Source organism: Mastigoproctus giganteus, chromosome 1 (genome assembly GCF_048544385.1).
Source record: "Mastigoproctus giganteus isolate SK-2022 chromosome 1, ASM4854438v1, whole genome shotgun sequence".
Classification (NCBI taxonomy): Eukaryota; Metazoa; Arthropoda; class Arachnida; order Uropygi; family Thelyphonidae; genus Mastigoproctus; species Mastigoproctus giganteus.
Genome location: NC_143575.1, coordinates 207,830,767 through 207,851,358, shown reverse-complemented (window position 1 = coordinate 207,851,358; position 20,592 = coordinate 207,830,767). Strand labels below are relative to the sequence as shown.

Sequence of the window (20,592 nt, the reverse complement as noted above, 5' to 3'; positions counted from 1 at the left end):
GGGCGTGAGGTCTAAACTTGCAGATGATGTAAAGATCAGTAGAGTAATTAATGATCGTCGCCAGAGTGACCTAGATAGACTTCTGGGATGGTCAGAAAAGTTGCAGCTATGCTTTAATTCAACAAAATGCAAGGTCTTACACCCGGGGAACAGCAACCCCAAAATAACTTATACAATTGGTGGAGTGGAACTAAAGCCAGTGGTGGAGGAACGGGACTTGGGAGTTACCATACGGTCAGACATGAAGCTGTCCGAGAATTGTGAATAGGTTGCAATTAGAGTTGCCATATTTCAAATTTGGTCTCGCGGGACAAAAATTTTTAAAAAAATGCGGCAATTTTTCTGAAGAAAATTTTTTCACAATTAACGATTTTGACATATCATTTTTAATTTCTAAACTTCATTTTGGCCATTTAAAAATGTTCTAATAAAAAAAAAACAACAAAAATAATTGAGTTAAATTTTTATTTATACTATAATCCTAAAAATTATTCAATATTTATCACTTGATTTCACTTCATTAAACCTTGATTTTTTTTAAAAAAATTGGAATTCCGAACAATTCATTCCGAAATTCTGTTTTATCATCAACTGGGCCTCCAAATTTTTTAGATTCAACCTATTTCTATCTTTACGCCAAGCACTCGTCATTAGACTAAAAATTTTAATTTTTAATTTAATAAGACAAATTCAAACAAAAATTAAATGAAATTTACCTTATATAGGTAACAGAACTGATTAGACAGATGTCAAAATAATCTTTATTCAGAACTGATTAGACAGATGTCAAAATAATCTTTATTCTTTTAATAATGAAAGATAAACACACACTCGAGATACACCTAGCTTAGACCACCAGACAGCACTGACATCGTTGATCGCACTATTTACGCAAACGCTTACGTCTAAAAATTCCCGAGCGGCTCGAGGGGATTCCCTGACATCTAACGCGTCCCGTGACCATTAGTGTGCAACTCTTCCGCCAATGTCCAAAATTCATACATATTAGGAAAGAAATACATTTCATAACAGCATCCATCACTTTTAATGGCATTATTTCATTATTTTACAGTCAAAATCTGTTAATTTTTTACCTGCGGGACATTTAAATGTTTATGCGGGGAGCGGGACAAATCACTCTTGTGAGGGACTGGCCCGCGCATTGCGGGACGTCTGGCATCCCTGGTTGCAATGTTGCATGGTGTCCTATCGATATAACCTTTATGTGATTAAATTATAAACAATTATGTTTTTAAATTAGTACCGAAAAACAGGTATTTTTTATATCAATACCGGAAAAAAATGACCGGGATCCCGGTATTCGAGATCCCGGGATTGTAAGCCCTAATGCGCAAATTCCAAATAATGTTAATCACCACAGTGTGTCGTCGTCCTGACCGTGAAGTTTAGCAGAAGTTGTGCTTGTTGTCTACGGTTCTTCCTCATGGTTTGGAACGGGTGTTAGCAGTATGGGGTAGGGCCTTTTCTGCTTCAGCATGACAAGGCTCCTCATCACTGTACAATGATACAATCTATAGTGACTTGGTTTTGTGACATGGACGTGCGAAAGCCTCATCGACCTTAATGCCATTGAATCCCTCCGAGATGAACTGAAACATCGGCTTGGCACCAGATCAACAGATCAACTTGGCACCAAAGCAACTATGGCGCCGAGGCATCAGAATATCATGCCTATAACTGTGAATATTCTTCGGGCAGTCTGCTGGAGACCGACTAACTCGGGCATATTGTGAAAAAAGCCGATACAGTTCTTCCAGTCTAGACGGGATTCGAACCTAAGCTTTTTCACTTGGTGTCGACGGTGATCGTAATTACTGTGCTAACCCCGGGGGTAACACGGCCGCAATCAGTAGCTGAATTGACGTTGTGTTGAAGGCAAAATGGGCCAATACCGCCTTCCTGTTATCAACAACTGGTTCGGAGTCTACCGAAGAGATTCCTTGATACAATATTTAATGACACGATGTTAAATATTGTATCAACGAAAGGTTTTGAAACATGAAGACGTCCGGTTACTTTGTGGAAATATAGTGTTAAAGCAAAGTCCGCTGAAATCAACGGAAGACTAAATCTTAGGTGTAAGGCAGGTTAATATTATTTATGTTAACCTGCTTTACACCTGACATCAACATGGTATGCCCCTACTATATGTGGGGCTCTTCCGTGGAAGTTGTCATAATTTCTCTTTTGTTAACCCCTAACCTTGTGACCGAGAAGGGCCGTATTGCAATGTATCCAAAGTAATTTTGTTGTTGCAATAGAGATTTCCTGAATAACTGTTAGAAGACACTGACATATCTGCGATTTTCAAACCGTTTTATTTAGAAAATTTATCAATTTTTATAATTTGCTTATATATTATATAAGAATTCTTTAATAACTATGATGATACTACAGACAGGACAAATTTCTGCACATGTAGTAATGTTACTTGTAATCAGCATTGTGTCGTTATCGGTTTTCACACTGTATCGGAAGTTGATGTGATGGGCATTAGCTACGCTGGAACTCAGCGGGTGGTCAGTGATTTTCTTCAAGTGAAAGATTATCAAGGTATAAACAAGTTCTAATCCCGTAGATGACGCGACGAAATTTAATGGGCTTTTTTTACTCCGTGGCTGAGTTAGTCGGTCTCAGGTGTACAGAGCAAGGTTTTTTCCGGAGAAACTGGGTTTTTTTCGTCCAGCAAAACAGGCAAAAATGACATAGCCCAGTGGTCAGGAGCGAGAGTGTATAGCACGCGTTCCTTGAGTGGACCTGGGTTCAAGCCCGTGACTACTAAATACGATAAATATTTGTATTAACGATTTACTGTAAACTCTGACTTGGTTGTCGTGCCGGAGTATAAACAGAAAATTTATTTATTTAAATCGACCAGAGAACACACGCAATTTACAAATATAATACATATATGGGCATTATATAAGAAATTATGGGTGGCCCTAATATAGTTTGAGTCTTCTAACAGAGACATCGCAAGGCAGTTCGATAAGACGTTCGTTGTTAAAAATGAGTACTCAAATAGCTGAAAGCGAAGAGGAAAAACCTTTATTGTTGGTGAACGAGTTTAAATTTAGCAAGAAAAATAAAGTTAAAAAGTTGCGAAATCTGGAACTGCACAAAAAAAAAAAAGTGCACCTCAAACATTTTTACTCGTACAAATTTTTTCAGTTCACTTTTGGAGAAAGAGAACAATTTGATATCAAGAAGGAACTAAAAACAGTCACGAGAAAGAAGAAAAGGAATTAATCGACAGATAGTTCTCGTCAGCCAAAAGAAAAGCCGAGGAGGATAATATCAGAAAGACCAAAAGTTAATCCATTCTACTCTAAAAGAAAACCAAGAAACAAACTGAATTTTGGTTTATTTCTTCCAAATCGAATTTTAAAAATGTATATTTGGTTTACAGGTGTTTTGGATACAATTACGTAAAAAAATATCCATGAATGCTATCGAAAGACTGGAAGGTTTCCATAACTTTCTCTCGATTTTTTCATGTAAATATAACATGAAAAAATTTAGGATATTCTAAAATTTATATATATACAGTATTTAAATAACTTCATGGTCTATTTGAATTTTTTTTATGGTTTCTATAAAAATGTATAGCCTGCTTATTTTTAATTAAAATAAGCGAGATGGACCCAGGTGTTATTCAATAGAAATATCCATACTTGTATGTTATTATTGAGGTTTTTAATTATGTGAAGTGGGGTAAAGTTCCAAAACTTGTACTGTTGCGGTCATGTTTGAAAATAAACGGAAGTGGTATGTTATGGTTCAAACTTCCTCCGACAGAGTGGTACAGATTGTCCAGTAGGCCGACAGGTTTCAAGTAACAACCAGTTTCGTTTGTAGTGTTAACGTTGTGTCACGATTTTGCGATTGAGCAACGAACAAATATCAAATTTTGTTTTATGCATTAAACTAGGTAAATCTGCATCATAGACGTATGAAAAGTTGAAAACTGTTTACGGTAATGAAACGCTAAGCCGTGCCAGTGTGTTGGAATGGTATATGCGGTTCAAAGACGGATGTGACGTCATTCGCGATGAACCGAGAAGTTGGACTCCATCAATCTCTCAAAACAAATTAATTAATTTTCTGTTTATACTCCAGGACGACCACACGGTCGGAGGAGTTCACAAGAGAGAGAGAATACAAGAAACAGCACCGTATTTAGCAGTCAAGGGCTTTAACCCCAATCACTCAAAACACTGTATTTACACTCTCACGCAACATATTTCAGAAAATTGTAGAAAGAGATCGACGTTTGACCCTCAGATGATGACTGATGAGTTGGATATGAATAAGGAGACGATTCGTCAAATTCTGCATGAAGATTTGGGGAAAAGGAAGGGCTGTGGAAAATTATCCGCTCAGCCTCACGGATGAGCAGAAGCAACGAAAGTGTCATCAAGCGAAGACTTACCCAGATTCCCTTATCCTCATTTGAAGGGGGAGAATCAATGCTGCGTTCTATGCACAGATGCTTCAAAAACTATTGGAGAGCATATCCCAGATGAACCCACAATTTCGAAAGAAAGGCAACTGGTTCTTGTTGCACGACAATGACCTGTCATTTCGTCAGAAATGTCTCCACTTGTAGCGAAGACATTTCTGACGAAACATGGCATTTCACAGAACAACCATCCATCATGCTCTCACGACCTAGCACCAGCGAACTTCTTCCTCTTTCCCAAGGTGAAATCTGCCCTCAGAGGAGAAATTTGAGGACAAAGAAAAAACGAAACCACCGAACTGAACATTATCTCTTCCGCCCACAGAGTTACCACTTTGTTCCTTTCGCAGGATTTAATCTCCCCATCCCAGTATGGCTTCATACCAGGCCGCTCCTGCAAAGAGGCCCTATTTGATCTGGTCCTGCATCTGGAGAACTCAACCTCCAAATAGGAATTAGGTATTTTCATCGACTTCGACAATGTATGGTGGGAAAGTGCCCTTGAACGTCTCTGTGCCGCCAGATGCGCTTCCAATTTGTACAAGCTGTTCCAGAACTACTTTTCAGAGCGTTCCATAGTAGCAAAATCAAAATTTCTTCAGATCACAAGGCCTGTCTACCGGGGTTGTCCTCAGGATTCCATCCTGGGACCCCTGGTCTGGAACATGGTTGTCCAAAATTGGCTTGGTAACTAATTCGACAACACAAAAATTGTAGCATTTGCGGACAATCTCACCATCATCGTGTCTGGAAATTCATGCCCTGCTCTGGAAGCTAATACTCAGACATCGTTCGTTATTTGTTTTTTAGGAGCATTAGCAACTAAGGCCATATTGCTCCGGGAATATGCGGTGGTCATTTCCTTGACCTTTCCGCATCCTCCGTATTTGGTGGTGACGGGCTCGAACCCGCGTCTAATCAAGAAGTGTGTGCTACACACTGCTGCTCCTTCCCACCTGGCTACGGAGTCGCCCTAATACTCAGCATGTTTTGTCCAATCTCTCCATCTGGACCAGGTTAAACAAGCTCCACATAAATCCAGCTAAATCCAAAATGATGATCTTCAAGAAAAAACTTGACCTGCGAAGACCCCTGCAAATCAAGATCTCTGGTGTGCAACTGCCTTTAGTTATGCAAAGAAGGGTCTTAGGGGTCACTATTGACCACATACTCTGCTTCTTGCCACACCTCAGCACCAAAGTTAAAGGTTTTTCTGCCTCCATTCTCAGTCTCCGAAGTGATTGGGGTTTGTCTAAGAGAACATTATCGCTGTACTATAAAGCAGTATTCCTACCCATTGTAACTTATGCCGCTAGTGTGTGGTTCAACCGTGCAGTTATAAAAATGAGAAACAAACTGAACTCCATTAAAAGAGGAATGATCCTGGTCACCCGCCGAATATGCAGGACTGTCTCCACGGCAGCTATTCAGGTAATTGCGTGTACTCTCTCCCACTTGATTTGTTTACAATCTTCCATGGGCTTCAGAATCAGAAAGAAAATACCTACCAGTATTCTGGATATTGAGCTTAATCTCACTTAAGATGATAAGCATGAAAAAACACGATGTTACAATGAACTGGTAAACATCTGGCAAACCAGGTGGAATTCGTAGCCACAACGCACAGTAACCAAAAAATTCCTCCCTGAGGTAAAGTTTGCAGTGACCAAAACTGCAAGATCCTGGTTCTCTCTCAGCATTGAGACGTCCTTCTTGGTGACTGGCCACGGCTCCCTGAATGAAAATCTATACCAACTGGGGCTTCTCGCTACCGACCTATGCTTTTGTGGAGCCAAGGAAAACTGGTACCATCTTCTTTTTGATTGTGACTTGTACGAGGATTGCAACTTCGGAGAGGAATTCCGAAGTTCTCTCCAAACCATGTGGATCAAATAATCCAGACTCCAGACAATCTTTCTTCCCTGCAGGAGTTTGCATCTGGCATTTTTACCCGGCGAAAGACCTTGTATGCCAATGCCAACCAAAACCAGACAAACAATTCCACAGCTGAGATTCCACACTTGTGAAGGGGGAAGGCTAAATTCAATTTTTTAATTTTATTTTTTATTAATTTATTTTTTTAATTTATTTATCTATTATTATATATATATATATATAATTTTTTTTTATTATCTTTTTATTTATTTTAGTTCGGTTTTTTTTGCTAATTTGCCATACTTATCAATTTTTATTTTATTATTTTTTTTGTTTGTTTTTTTTACCTGCACCACTAGCTTTTTTATTATTTTTTTCTTATTATTATTATTTTTTATGTTTATTATTATTATTAATTTATGTTTTTATTATTATTGTTGTTTATATATATTTTTTTTACCTGCACCTTTATTTATTTTATTTTTTAATATTTTATTATTTTTCATTTTATTTATTTTTTTCATTTTACCGGCAATTTTTTTTTTTTTTTTTACAACCTACACCTCGGGTAGTTTTTTTTTTTTTTTTTTTCCTCTCTCTTCCCTCTGGAATGGGGCCCCAGAGGTTCGTGGCCCACCTGCTAACAATACCAGTTGGGTCAGAGTCTCTTTCGAGGCGGTACGTGTTTTACTGGGACTGGCCCACCTTCCCGTGGTGAGTACCCAGAATCATCTGTCCGGGTGACTGATGCTTCTGGATAACAACAGAAACAGACATAATACACATAAACCTACGTCACACACATATCTGGCCCATTTGAAGAAAAGTGTCACTACAAATGGGCCAGATTCGTCATACGCACATCTGGCCCATTTGTAGTGACACTGTTCTTCACAGAGATACGAGGCGGAGTTGAACAAAAGTTCTAGGTGCCGCCCTTACACATGTCCATATCTTTTCGGATGCCTTTACACTTAGAACTCGTAGAACTGTGTAATAAGTGTAAAAATAACACAATTTTTGAGCTCATCACTTTGTGTTCTTTTGGTTAACCTCCAGTACCTATGGATCTTTGCAAAGATGAGTGATGTGCGGGTCTAGCTCCGCCCACTGCTTCAGTGATTGGAAGATCTAGTCCTGGGAGGAAAATCGCTTCCCGATTTTAAATGAAGAGCAAAGGGGAGAAAATCGGGTAAATTTCCCCCCTTTACCGGTGATTTTAAATCGGCAAACAAAATTTCGCACAGGAACAGATAGCAAAACGGCATTCCCTCTCATCCAAAATCGTGGTGATTAACAGTCAATAACTAAGCAGTAGTAGGAGGAGCTATACCTACCTATCTCTCATTGTCGCAGAGATCTATGGGTAAGAAAATTATACCGAAGCCTAACGGTTCTTTTTATTGCCCCAGTCCGAGACCTTTATTGCCACACATCGTAATTGTAATTTTTAATTTTAAAAATGATCTTCGTAGGTAATGTAATTCAAAAAATTCGATTAAAATGGAAAAAAAAATTTTTTTGGTTGTGAGATATGTTTTAACAAAAACAAACAGATACACACACTCCCTTACCCACACCTAATACTTTCGCTGGTCCAAAATTCGATTAGCACAATTCAGGCTATTGGTCGTTTGATCTACAACTGGGGTATATACCCTATGAGATGCCGTAAATATTAAATTCAGCCAAAGAGCGGAAAAAATTCCGCAGAAGTGTTCAATCTATGCTTCTCTATAAAGAGATGTTGTTATCACATATAGAATATGTGAACCTTTTGGAGTGATCTTCAGAGAAATTGATTCCCGATAATGCCACTTTCTTCTATAGGACTTATAAGGCTAGAGTTATCGACAGAGTACCGAGTTTCAAATTACATGTACGATTCGCGTAGTTCACCGAAAGTGTATTCCTAAGCACGTTAAGTATCGAGAAACAGGCCATCTGGTGCAGGAACAAGTGTCTCGGTTATTCCTCCCTGTTTGCGATACTCGTATCGCATACAGGGAGGAATAGCCGAATAATAGCTTGCTCTTGAAACGAGTCTTTTTGGAATGCGCTAAAAGAATTAAGCATGTCAAGGACAGAAAAATTAATATATTTTATGGAACAATTTATTTATAGCAATTAACAACTGGAATTGTACGATGAATGGGGACGGGGAGAGAATTGTTATTCTCAATTTATTTGCTCCCATATTTCTATGAATTCAGATCAGAACTTTTAAAGTCTGACTGTAAAATATTGTCAATAAATACCAGCTAATAGTTGAAAGAGTGCAAAAAACTAAATCGTTAACCTAAATTTCTAAATTAATACATTTTTTACCATCTCAAAGTTTCTCCTCATATACTGCATATGGAATTTTTATTTTAGGACATTTATAAATTGTGGAAAAGAATCCTTTGATGAAACGAAAAAATATATATAATAATAATATATATATATATATATATCGTAATCTCATTATTTTCCACTTCTGCTCTACTTTTAAAATTCTAGTTTTAGGCTAATGCGAACTGCCTTCCTTTTAGGACAAGCTTCACCAAGCACTTGTGAAAGGTAAAACGGGACCACATTGGCCTCATTCTTGGCACAATTTTAATTGTTCATTTTATGTTGTGCTCTCATAAGCGTTTTGTGTACACGTGTACTTGGTCCGCTTGAGATAAAATCACAAAAGAATGTCTAACTCAACAGCTAGATCCGTCACCGGATTAATTAAAAGTCTATTGTCGAAATAGTTAAGAATTCAGTACACTATCTTAAATATATACTGCAGCTGTGAAATGATAGCTTCGCTATAATTAGGCTTACCAATGTTTCTACATTTTCTTTTATTTATTCAAATCAATAAAACTAAAAATTTTCTGTTATCGTTAGTAATCACGACATTTGCTGGAGAAAAAAAAAAGGCTTTTTTTAAAATATAAACGCATTAGCGTGAGCTATGACCAAGATGGAAGATAAAAACGTATGTGACTTAGCAGAAGTGCCAGTTACAATTATGAAAGCGATAACAGAAACCGGTTATACAATGAAGCCAAGGGCAATAATTACTTTGTGTATTAAAACTGCATATTTTCAATTCTCATCTTTAGATAATTTCTAGCAAATACCCTAGTGCATAGCACGCGTTCCTTGAGTGGACCGGGGTTCAAGCCCGTGACTACTAAATATGATAAATATTTGTATTGACGATTTATTGTAAACTCTACTGACTTGGTTGTCGTGCCGGAGTATAAACAGAAAAATTAAAATTACTATTGCTTTTAAAATAAACAGCTAAACACACCTTTTTGGATTCGTCGTTCCCAAGGATTTATGAAAGAGAGTTAGAGGAGTAGAACTTGACAAGATGATCTTATTGATGATATTCATTGTTCTTATGACGAATGCATCTAGAATCGTAGCAACTGCAGTGCGACCGGTGCCAAGGCACAGGCGAGTTTCGACGTATGGGACGAAATAAAGTTCTCGTTTGTTCAATTCTGTTGTGATTTTTGAGTACAAAATATACTCTCGCACAGGAAACAAAAATCGGCTTGTTCATGAGGATATAATTTACTGAATAAATTTTATAGCGCTAATACACTATTAATATCGTGAAATCGTTAATCCTAAGCATTTTAACATTAGACATGAGTGCGCATAATATCACAAATACTGCATTATATATCGAACAAAGGCCTGACGTAGCCGAGTGGTCAAGGGCGGCGACTGCAGTAGCACACGCTCTGAGTGGACCGGGGTTCAACCCCGTGATTGCTAAATACGATTAACATTTGTATTGATTGATTTATTGCAAACTCCGCTGACCTGGTGGTCGTGTTGGAGTATAAACAAGAAGAGCAAATCGAACAACGTAGTTGAAGGGCCTGAAACAGCCGAGTGGTTAAGCAGAACCACATGTTTGAGTTAATCGTGGTACATGACTACTGAAAACAGTACCGTTCTTATATTCTTGACTTCCAACTCTTCTGACCTTATGGGGCTTCGGGGTATAAACAAAAAACAAAAATACGTTAAATTTAGAAACTGATATTATGCTGCACAGTGCCTGCTGGATGGGTTGCTTTGGGTTACGACCAGGGGTAATGGAAAGAATTAAGGTAGCACAAGTGTTTCATGTCTATAAATCGAAAGATTCTAGAGGGACCCACTTGTCTGTTTACTAGATGGAAACCACCACCTGTAATCAGCCCCACTTTAAACGGTTTCATTGCGTTCCTGGCAGACGACATGATTCGAATCAGCACCTTTAAATTGGGTAGCAGGTGAATATATGTCGTCCACCATCCTGCCACAGATGCTCATTTACCTGCTGGAAGCGAAGAACACGTTCATAAAGTGAAGCTAACCTCTAATTACAATTACTGTATATATAATTTGTTTCCGACTGGTTATTGGGGAGCAAAACTCCTGATGCAGTATCGCAAACAGCATAAGGGAAAACAGGAAGTAACTGCCTTTTAACTAATCCCGAATTCCACCTAACGATCGTATTTTATTTTTAGACCAGCTCATAACTTAATTCGAAATTAAATTACCTTAATTCGGTTGAGAAATTAGTTTTCAAAGTACAGGTAGCCCTCGATTGACGTCGGGGTTAGGTTCCTGGGGAGGCAGCGCAAATGGAACCGTTTATATAACGGAGTCAATCGGAAATCACAGGATTAGGTTCTGGGCTCCAAAAATTTTACCTACCACTTTGCATCGATTGTTTTATTTTATTAGCATTCTTCATAGTTGTAGTAATTGTCGATGGAGGCACATTCATAGCCCTACACACATTAGAGCGGCTTTCACCAGATTCCATCCTCCGAATATTGCACTAGGATTCAATGAACTTCTTTTACCAGACATGGCGTTTCTTTATTCTATTAAATTAAATTTATTAATAGCACAATTAATAAAAAATGCCAACGTAATAAATTTCCAACACGTGTAAATAGCGTAAACAACAACCAACTGAATGGTTCACCGCATGGACCTTTACTACCCGCATCCACGAGTGGTACTTTGAGGGCGGGAATCTTGCTCGTCTCTGATATGGAAGTGCTAATTGCCGATTGCCTCAGATTGTCCTAAATCACGTAAACAGTGGATAGCACAGTATGATGCCGGTAAATTTTGTCTGACGATTTTAAACTTTCAATTTATAAAAACTTTGCAGAAAAAAAAAAAAAAAAACATTGCAAAAATAAATAAATAAAAAGAAAAATGGCGTTGTGGTTAGTGATTGGCGCTATTCCGAATCGCGCAAATCGGACCAACGCAAACCGAGGGCAACCTGTAATTCATACAACTTAATGTAGAATACAATCCAATACAAATTTTTATATAATAAAAATTCATTATATAAATCAGTAGGCTAAATAATCCAAATAACTTATAAATCGAAATATGTTTTTATCCGAATACTAACGCACGATTTTACTGCGAATTTTCCTCCTCTGGAACTACAAATCATGCCTGAAGGAATACATTTCGGAAGAAGGCATTAACAGGACCGTGATCCGGTCAGGGTTACGCCCAACTACTTCGTTTTACAGCCATTGCTCCCTGGAACTTTAATCTCCACCGTAACGGCGTTAAGTATCGCTTCTCGGCATTTTATTTTGCAAATAGAACTGTACTAGTGAGCATTAGCACAATACAGTTAGTACATAAACAGTGCCGAAGAAAACTTTAAATGGAAATGACAAAATTTAATGCAATAAAATATAACTTAAAATCCGAAATATACAAACCCAGATGATACATTAAGCATCTTCTCTTTTGAACCACTGCACTCACCTGAGCCTGTCTGCCCGAGTCCATATCCAATAATCCAAAGCACAACGTCTTCATACAAGTTGTCCGGCGTGTGTCCCAACACACACACACTCTCACTTGCTCAACAAAGACTCAAGTTGTTCAGCTCACCGACTCTGCTAAGGCAGCTGGACACTGGACAGTTCCACATTCCCTACATAACAGAAACCTCATGTCAAATGCCGCGGATCTGACGCACATAAAATCCCCCACACCAGTTGCTTTGGGAAGGGTCGCGGCGCGTGCACGGTCTGCGGCTGGGGCTGGTAAACATGCACGTACGAAGTTCGCGGATCTACGAAGTAAACTGAAAAGAGAGTCGGCAACTGGCACGAGTCTGAGTTCCACCAAGGTTACTGCGAGACTGGCATGCGGAGCGCATACCTAACTAGCAAGTGAAATGGCCCGAAGCAACAGGTATCTTAAGGTGTGCGTGCGTTCCACTCAGAGACGGACAGGTTTGTGGGGGTCTCGAAGTATACCCACCAAAAGCCATCTTAGAACAGCATTTTACTAAAGTGCTTCCATGTTGCAGTTATTATTACATGCAATCATTTTTGTAATATAACTTCAACAGATGTTGGGCTTAGCTGCGTAATGGATGCCAAGCGTACTTAAGTCACGTGACACGGGCAGTAGTGCCGACGTATAACCCTTATGGTCCCGATGTGTCAACAATGTCGAAACTTAACATAATCTACCAATGGTGAAGTGAAAGAATGCATTAATTGATTATCATGTAATATGCAGGGATTCGCCATGTGTTCAAGGAACGAATGTTGAATGTAACTTTAGATACGGTACAGTGCCGACATGCATAGCATACTGAACGGTGAACTGTTAAAAAAATGTTTATCACTCAAGCGAGCAGCAAAGTAATTTTCACTAATTAAAGAGAAACATAAAAATTGCATCACAGATTCGTTAAACACTGATTGCGAAAACAGCACCATGGTCGATTTATTTCAGTAACATGCTCACTGTAGCCAATATGTCTTCAGAAGCGCCCAACGTAATGTAATTAATACTTGCAGTGCATATTTGAAAAGCTGGAAAGAAAAACAGGAGAGATCAATCAAACGAAATAGTCCAAAAGAATCAGTTTTTTCTATCCATTTATCAGAACTCGCTAAACTCATAACTGTAGAGACAGGGGTGAGGACGTATCTAATATCAAGGTCGTCTATGGATAATAAAAACAGTTCCGGTTAGTTAATAGGCAATTATAACCTTAATTGTATTACACTTTATTTTGAAAGGACAACGCTAGAAGAGAATTTTAATCTTAATAGTAAAAAAGAAAATCATTACGAATATCGTTATTACGGTATGTAAATTTTGCTCAAGATTCGAGTAGCCCCATTCTTCCACAATTTTTAAAGTATCACAAAATTTCATATGGAGAAAATCGCCGCAGTGTAAAAAGCTATCACAAAAGTTATAAAAGAATTATCCTTTTAGTTAATTGCGCAGTTAATTGCGCAATATTTCAGCTATTTGCTGCATATATATATATATTTTTTTTTTTTTTTTTTCTTTCTCTCTCTCTTTCTTATCGCAGATTTGCGCTAAGTTTGGCTCTTTAGAATTATTTGAATAGTGTCTATAAACATGTATTCAGTTGTCGGGATTCCTGTTTAGCAGGATGTAAAATCCAAGTTTCTGGAGGGGGTTAAAACCATCTAATTATAATTCGGTCACAGTGCGGAAAAAACACATAAAAGTTCCTCTCCTCCCTACGGCAAATATTGGCAAGACGATACGAATCGAAACAGAACTTTTTCCATACAGTATTAAAAAAAACGAAACTATCCACTGTACTAACCATGAGGGCTTCAGATCATCATTCGAATCCGCCAAAGGATGAGTTGGCTAAAATATATGGATCGGTCAAATGAAAAACAGACTTTCGGAATGAACAACTCAAAGACGCATCTGGTTAAAAGTAAGTCTTAGCGGTGTTCAGATATCAGTCCCATCATCTCATTGGCAAGGCACATCGTGTACAATTGCACCAACTTCTGAAGAAACCAATATGTGACGGTCTCCTTCACCTCACAGTCCGAATGAAAACCCTTGAGCACTTTTTCTTCAAGGGACCAAAGATATGATAGTTGCCGGATGACTGATCAAGGCTTCAGGCTAGATGTTGCAGCACTTGCCCGCTACAGCCGGGGGTGTGCTGCCAATTTAACAAGAGGCTCGCTCGAGAAGAATTCCAGCTAAGGGTTATCCCAACCCCTGGCACCACCTTGCCGTGACGGGACTAATTGTATGTCTATCATTGCTGCAATTAAAGATTCTATTCTATTCTAAAATTTTATCATACTATTTTTTTTAACATGGAGCTCGGATATTCTCCAACAAAAATTAATGAGCTTGCGGCCCCCTCTCCGAGTTCCCTCTAACGCAAGGACTACAGCCGACCCTGAATATCAAAGATGAGTAAAATTTGTTGTTTTATCGTGGAACAACCCTATGCCACATATTAAGCTTCCTAGCCATTTTGCCTCTATGGCTTGCTATAACCTTCATTATTTTGCTATATGCTGGGAATTAACTCTAATGTCAATGGTAAGCTAAACTATCGCCAGTGGTTCGTATTGATCAAAAAAGAAATTTAACATCCACTTCCCTGTAGTGGGGTATGGAGTGAATGTTTTTTGATGTGTATATTGAGTATTGAGGGGGAGGGTGTTGGGATGTTTTCATCTATTGTTAACTCGTGCATTGTCTCTCCAGGTTGTAGTAGAGGCTCCAAAAGTCATCGCCCGCAATGTTTTAATCTAAAAAATGTTCGCTCACCTCATGGATAGAGGAGAGCGAACATTTTTCTTTTTTCTTCTCGTTTTTTTCTTTTTTTTTTTTGCTAATCCACAACTTGCACTGTTCGTCGCTCATTCTACCACCAAAACAAAGCTTCCCACGTTGTGGGAATGGGCATTATTGACGCAATTAGAAACGTGATCCAACCAGCTACATCCATCTGGTACAGTTGTTTCATGAATAGCCTTGCACATGGAAAATCGTGAATAATGCCATACTGTATGAACTTCTTACAGCGCTGGAACACTATGACATATTTCAAACCATTCACCTTGTTCATAGCTGCTGTACAGCAATAAATATTCCCTGGTAGTTTGCCTTCTTTGCAGTCAAACCGTGCATCTGCGCGCATTTGGACAATCCACACTGTTCACAGAAGGCAAACTACAGCAGACACTTCTGCCTCACGCTATCTGTCTATACTTACACACCGGTCCTATTCAGTTCTTCTGGAGCAGCTATTCGTTCTGTGCACATTCCAACTATTTATTTACAAGATTATGTTTCATTTGAACGACCTTTATACTATTATGCTATATATACTTTATGCACGGCGGTGAATACAGTATTTATTGAATGGATGTGAGATATTAGTATTAGTTGAGGCATATGATGCAAGAAAGAAAGCTTATACAGCATCAGCCAAAAAAAAAAAAAAAAAAACTTCCCATTTCCATCCAGTCACTCCAAATGTTTGTCCAGTTCAGCCTTAACTTTATTTAAGGCTATCAACTTCCACAACAGATGGAAGTCTGTTCCAGCAATGAACACGATCATTCAAAGAGACTGGATGACGCTGATTTCTGTCAGTACTCAAATTCTATGAAGTCGAATATCTGTGGGTTTATATAACAGTCCCCCCAAAGGATTGCATGATATGGAGACAGTGTCGCTGCTGCTGTCATATCTTAGAACTCTATAATAATGTTCTGCCCCATGTACTTAAGTCTTCTATTCTTCATAATAAAAGGGAAAAATGATACTTCACTATGAACCGATCATAACAACATATTCATTTGAAGCCATTTTACTAAAAAATAGTGATATGAGAGAGAGAATATTCTGAAAATAAAATTCACAAGAAATAGCTTTCGTTAACTAAAAATATACCTCAATCATTTTACACAATTGAATTCCCGATTCTATTTCTGAATCGGGAATTCAATTGCGAAACGAAAAGAAAAAAAAAAAGGCAATTTAATAAAGTAATCAAAAATAATCTTTCACAATTACTATTTAATCATCTAATATTATCTTTCTTTTATTACTTATCAGTATCTTATTTCAAAAATGATCTTTATAAAAATAATTACCTTTCCCTTTGAAAGGCACTCAAATATATCAACGAAGATTATATAAAAATCACTTTAGTAAATTAACACTGGTATTTTGTTTCAATAACGGAAAATGGCCATTGGAAAAAATTCTATAAAAATAAAAACTGATGGCAGGAGAAAAACTTTCGGTAATGAGGACTTCGAACATAAGAACTGCAAATGGATTTGTCTGGGGTTAAGGAAACTAATTTATATATATATTTATTTGTTAGTGTTTCTCAAGCTAAATGTCCCCTTGAAAAGACAGATTTGATCAGCAATTCCAAAAGTAGCTTATCATGAATGCTTTCAGACGCGTTGGAATGTGCATACAATGTCAAGGGTGCTACTTCGGAAGTGATCCATCCAAACAGCTTCATCATTACTCGAATAATAAGTTTAGTCCCCGATCACTCCTCGTACACGTCATTGACTAAAGCTCACATTGGTCAGCTGCTACACAATACTGTGGTACTCCGGCAATTAACCAATGAGAACTTTAGTCGATGACGTATCTTTGTCATGTCTGGATAAGAGTGAACAGTTTTAAAATATGTATTCTACCGACTATGAGGTCTGCCTGATGCGCCCTGATAAAATAGAGAAAAATAAGATTTTTTGTTTTAAAAAACAAAAAGTCTTATTTTCTCTATTTTAAATTCGAAAGATGGATAAAAATTGCAAAATTAACTGTACGATAAGAACTTAAAACATTTGCACATATATTACAATGACAATAACTGATAGTGCAATGAAAGTTCGAAAATGGATTGTTTCGATAAACAAGTGAGATTTTTGCAATTTCGAAAATGCGAATTTTCGATAGATATGCATAGTGAAAATACAAAAAAAATAAAATAATAATAATTCGCTATTTATTAGTACACTGTATTATAAAATGAGACGTGATCAATTTACAATAACATTAGGGTTATTGTACTGACAATCACCTGAATTACCAGACTTTCTGCCCACTTCTAACGTTATGGCAAAGTGGTGAAGATTTTAGCGATAAAGAGTGTAATAACAATATTAAAGTTGAAAAACCTGTTTCTTAAGTCAATTTTTACACACACTAATGCGAGTAACACATTTTTCAAAGTTGTTCTGTCAATGGCGATGTGGGTAACAGCTAGACAAATCTACGGTTAGGTTTCCAGTGACCGGAATAGCGTCTTTCGGTGAAAAAACGTAAGATTTTTTGCTTTGTGTGCTATCTAACACTCCACTATTTACGTACAATCTCAATACAGCCAGACACCGTTGGCTACTAAATGCACTTCATAAAAAAATAATAATAATAATAAATAAATGCCACAGATATCGAACAGATACACATTCCAGTATATGGCTAACTTAATTTAATGAATATCTTCAGAAATATTTTCTGAAGATATTCATGAAATTAAACACCACATGTTCAATAGATGCCCATTAACTGACCGCCAGGCTAAAATTTAAGCGATTCTGGCGGTACCATATGGTACTGCTCACTGATCTCGATCAATATTAATTCGAACATACTATGCGATCGAGATCAATGCAACAGGAACATATAAAGTTAAATTATGCAATTAATTTTTGCTCTGAAGTCACATTTATAAATAACAGAAAATTTTCTAATATTGCGAAGTATTACACTTCCCCACCCGGCTACTTCATTGTGCTACTCGGCTGGCAAAATTTTCTGGAAAGAACACTGAAGTGGCATATCATTACAATTCGATCCCTTTAACTGTATTAACATTTGCCAAATCTTGCTAATCCAGTGCTCCCATAGCAGTGTTTCCCAACCGGTGTTCCGGGGATTGACAATAAAACAGAGCTTTACCATTAATTAATGGGATCGTTGATAAAAACAATGATGAAAAAAAACAGGTACACCTTTAAAAAAATCACATTAGGGTTACCCAGGAGAATACACTGAAGTCCATGAATTACCTGTTTACGTGAAATTAAACACCTAACCTGAGCGTGTTCTTGGTCAGCTTTTCTGTTTTGTTAGGGAAAAAAAAGATAAAAAAGAGGACTGAGGAGAAAAAAAAAAATCTTTCTATTCTCGCCTGACTAACTCAGCTAAAGTGAAAAAAAAACCCATAAAAGTTCCTCGTATCATTGATGGGATTCGAACCCAAACCTTTTGTGGGAAGATGTTATAATCGCTATACTACCGCCACTTGATGGGAAAAAAAAGGAAAAAGGGTTCAGCGCTATGGTGCAGCATTAATATATGTATTTGCACATACAGTTTAATATTTTTTGTAGTCCGCGGTTTCCACTTCAAGTATAAAAGTGGTCTGTATCTGAAAAATTATTGAGAAACACTGTTCTAACAGAATGCCTTCTAAATAAATGTGATCAACTCATACTAAACTTACACAACTAATTGGCATTAGCAGCGGCTAACGATGCAAGGAAGCAAGCTTACAGCATCAGCCAAAAAAAAAAAAAAAAAAAAAAACCGGAAATCTCCCATTTCACCTATTCATTCCCTCCAAGTTTGTCCAGTTCTTCCTTGAATTTATTTAAGCTATCAACTTCCACAACAACAACAGACGGAAGTTTGTTCCAGCAATCCGCTGGAACAAACTTTCGCACATCTATTCTACAACCGTCCTTCCTCAATTTGAATTTGTGGCCCCTCATGTGTGTGTGTGTGTGTGGTCTGAGCAAGAGGTAGAATCCCATCAGCATTGAGTTTGCTCAATCCATTCAAAGCTTTAGGCACCTCAATCAAATCACTTCTCAGATGCCTAGCCTCCAGAAGCTGCAACTGAAGCCTTCCTTGGTAAGAGCACCCAGGCCCGACGCCTGTGGCGTGCCTCACTTGCCTAAAATAGGCGCTGTTAGATGCGCTACTGCATATATACAGTATATGCGTGTTAAGATACGATAAGAATTAGGCGCCGTGGCAAGGTCTTGCCTCAAGCGCCACAAACACTAGCGCCGTTTCTAAGAGCATCCCTTTGTTCCCCTCACCAATCTCGTTGCCCTTCTCTATACTTGTTCCAGCATCCTTCCTAAATTGCAGCTTCCAAACTTGTAAGTACTCAAGATGTGGCCTCATCATTGCCTTATTCAATGGGATAATCACCCCCTTATACCTGCTAGCAAAATTCCTGTATATCATTGACAAAATCCCATGAGCTGTCTTGGCAGCCTGTCTGCACCGGTCAGAAAACTTCATATCTGACTGCACAATTATCCCCATGCCTTTTCTTTCTTCCTCTTTTTTCTTTCTTTCTTTTTAAGTTCTTACTGCACTACACAATATTGTATCTATTATTCATAAACCTGTAATGAACAACAACTATATATTACAGTGGTTTTCAACTGGGGTGCCGCGGCATCTTAACATCGTTCCTCACGTAAAGCAACAATAGAAACTCTTTCTTCGTGGCGTCAACTGCACGTAACTGGCCATCCTGACACAAGCAAGGAATGACTGCATCTCTTGCAGAGCGTGCTTATATAACTGAAAGTAACAGTTGATGCAGTATTACGTCATCACCTACGCGCGTGTCAATCTTACCTGATGCAATCTGTAAAAAATATTGCCATATAACCCCAGGGGCTCTCATCTGGTGAGTGTGGGCTTGGCACACCCAGGGTCCTGAGCTGGATATCATCATTCTTCTCTTTCTTGGTGATTCATCTCTCTCTCTCTCTCTCTCTCTCTCTCTCTCTCTCTCTCTCTCTCTCTCTCTCTCAGCTTCCTTGCACCATATAGCTGCTAATAATAATAATAATAATACTTACGTTATTCGGACGACAATTACAATTTTAAAGGGTGATGCCCTTTCTTTGAACACCAGTGTGTGTGTGTGTGTGTGTGTGTGTGCGCGCGCGCGCGCGCATAGCATAAAGAATCGGTTCTAACAGGAAGAAAATTGAGTAGGAGTACCGTCATTATAAAAAAAAAAACGTTGAAAACCACTGATCTAATGTAACACTAATAATTCATAAACCTTGTCAATAGCAATACATATCATTCATAAGGACGAATCTGTCACGCAATCAATTCTTTCTATCTTCTATAATCATATTTGACCCCAGGGGCTCACATCTGGTGAGTATGGGCTTGGCACACCCAGGGTCCTCAGCTGGATATCATCATTCTTCTCTTTCTTGGTGATTTCCTTCTACTTCTCTCTCTCTCTCTCTCTCTCTCTCTCTCTCTCTCTCTCTCTCTCTCTCTCTCTCTCTCTCTCTCTCTCTCTCTCTCTCTCTCTCTCTCACACACACACACACACACACACACAGGGTAACTCAAAT

At 38.1% G+C, this 20,592-nt stretch overlaps 1 protein-coding gene across 6 annotated transcripts in view; it reads right to left on the bottom strand.

Moving 5' to 3' along the window:
- The window catches only part of LOC150091482 (tight junction protein ZO-3-like), a 549,427-nt gene that overhangs the window by 490,493 nt on the left and 38,342 nt on the right, over positions 1-20,592 (bottom strand). For 5 of the 6 annotated variants that reach the window (XM_090375842.1, XM_090375863.1, XM_090375881.1 and 2 more), the window contains exon 1: positions 12,158-12,508. The exons of the other annotated variant lie outside the window; for it this stretch is intronic. In XM_090375842.1, coding sequence (XP_090231968.1) covers positions 12,158-12,211 — 54 coding nt within the window. In that variant the 5' untranslated portion in view covers positions 12,212-12,508. Of the gene's footprint in view, positions 1-12,157; positions 12,509-20,592 lie in introns of those variants that run through there. 6 annotated transcript variants of the gene reach the window in all.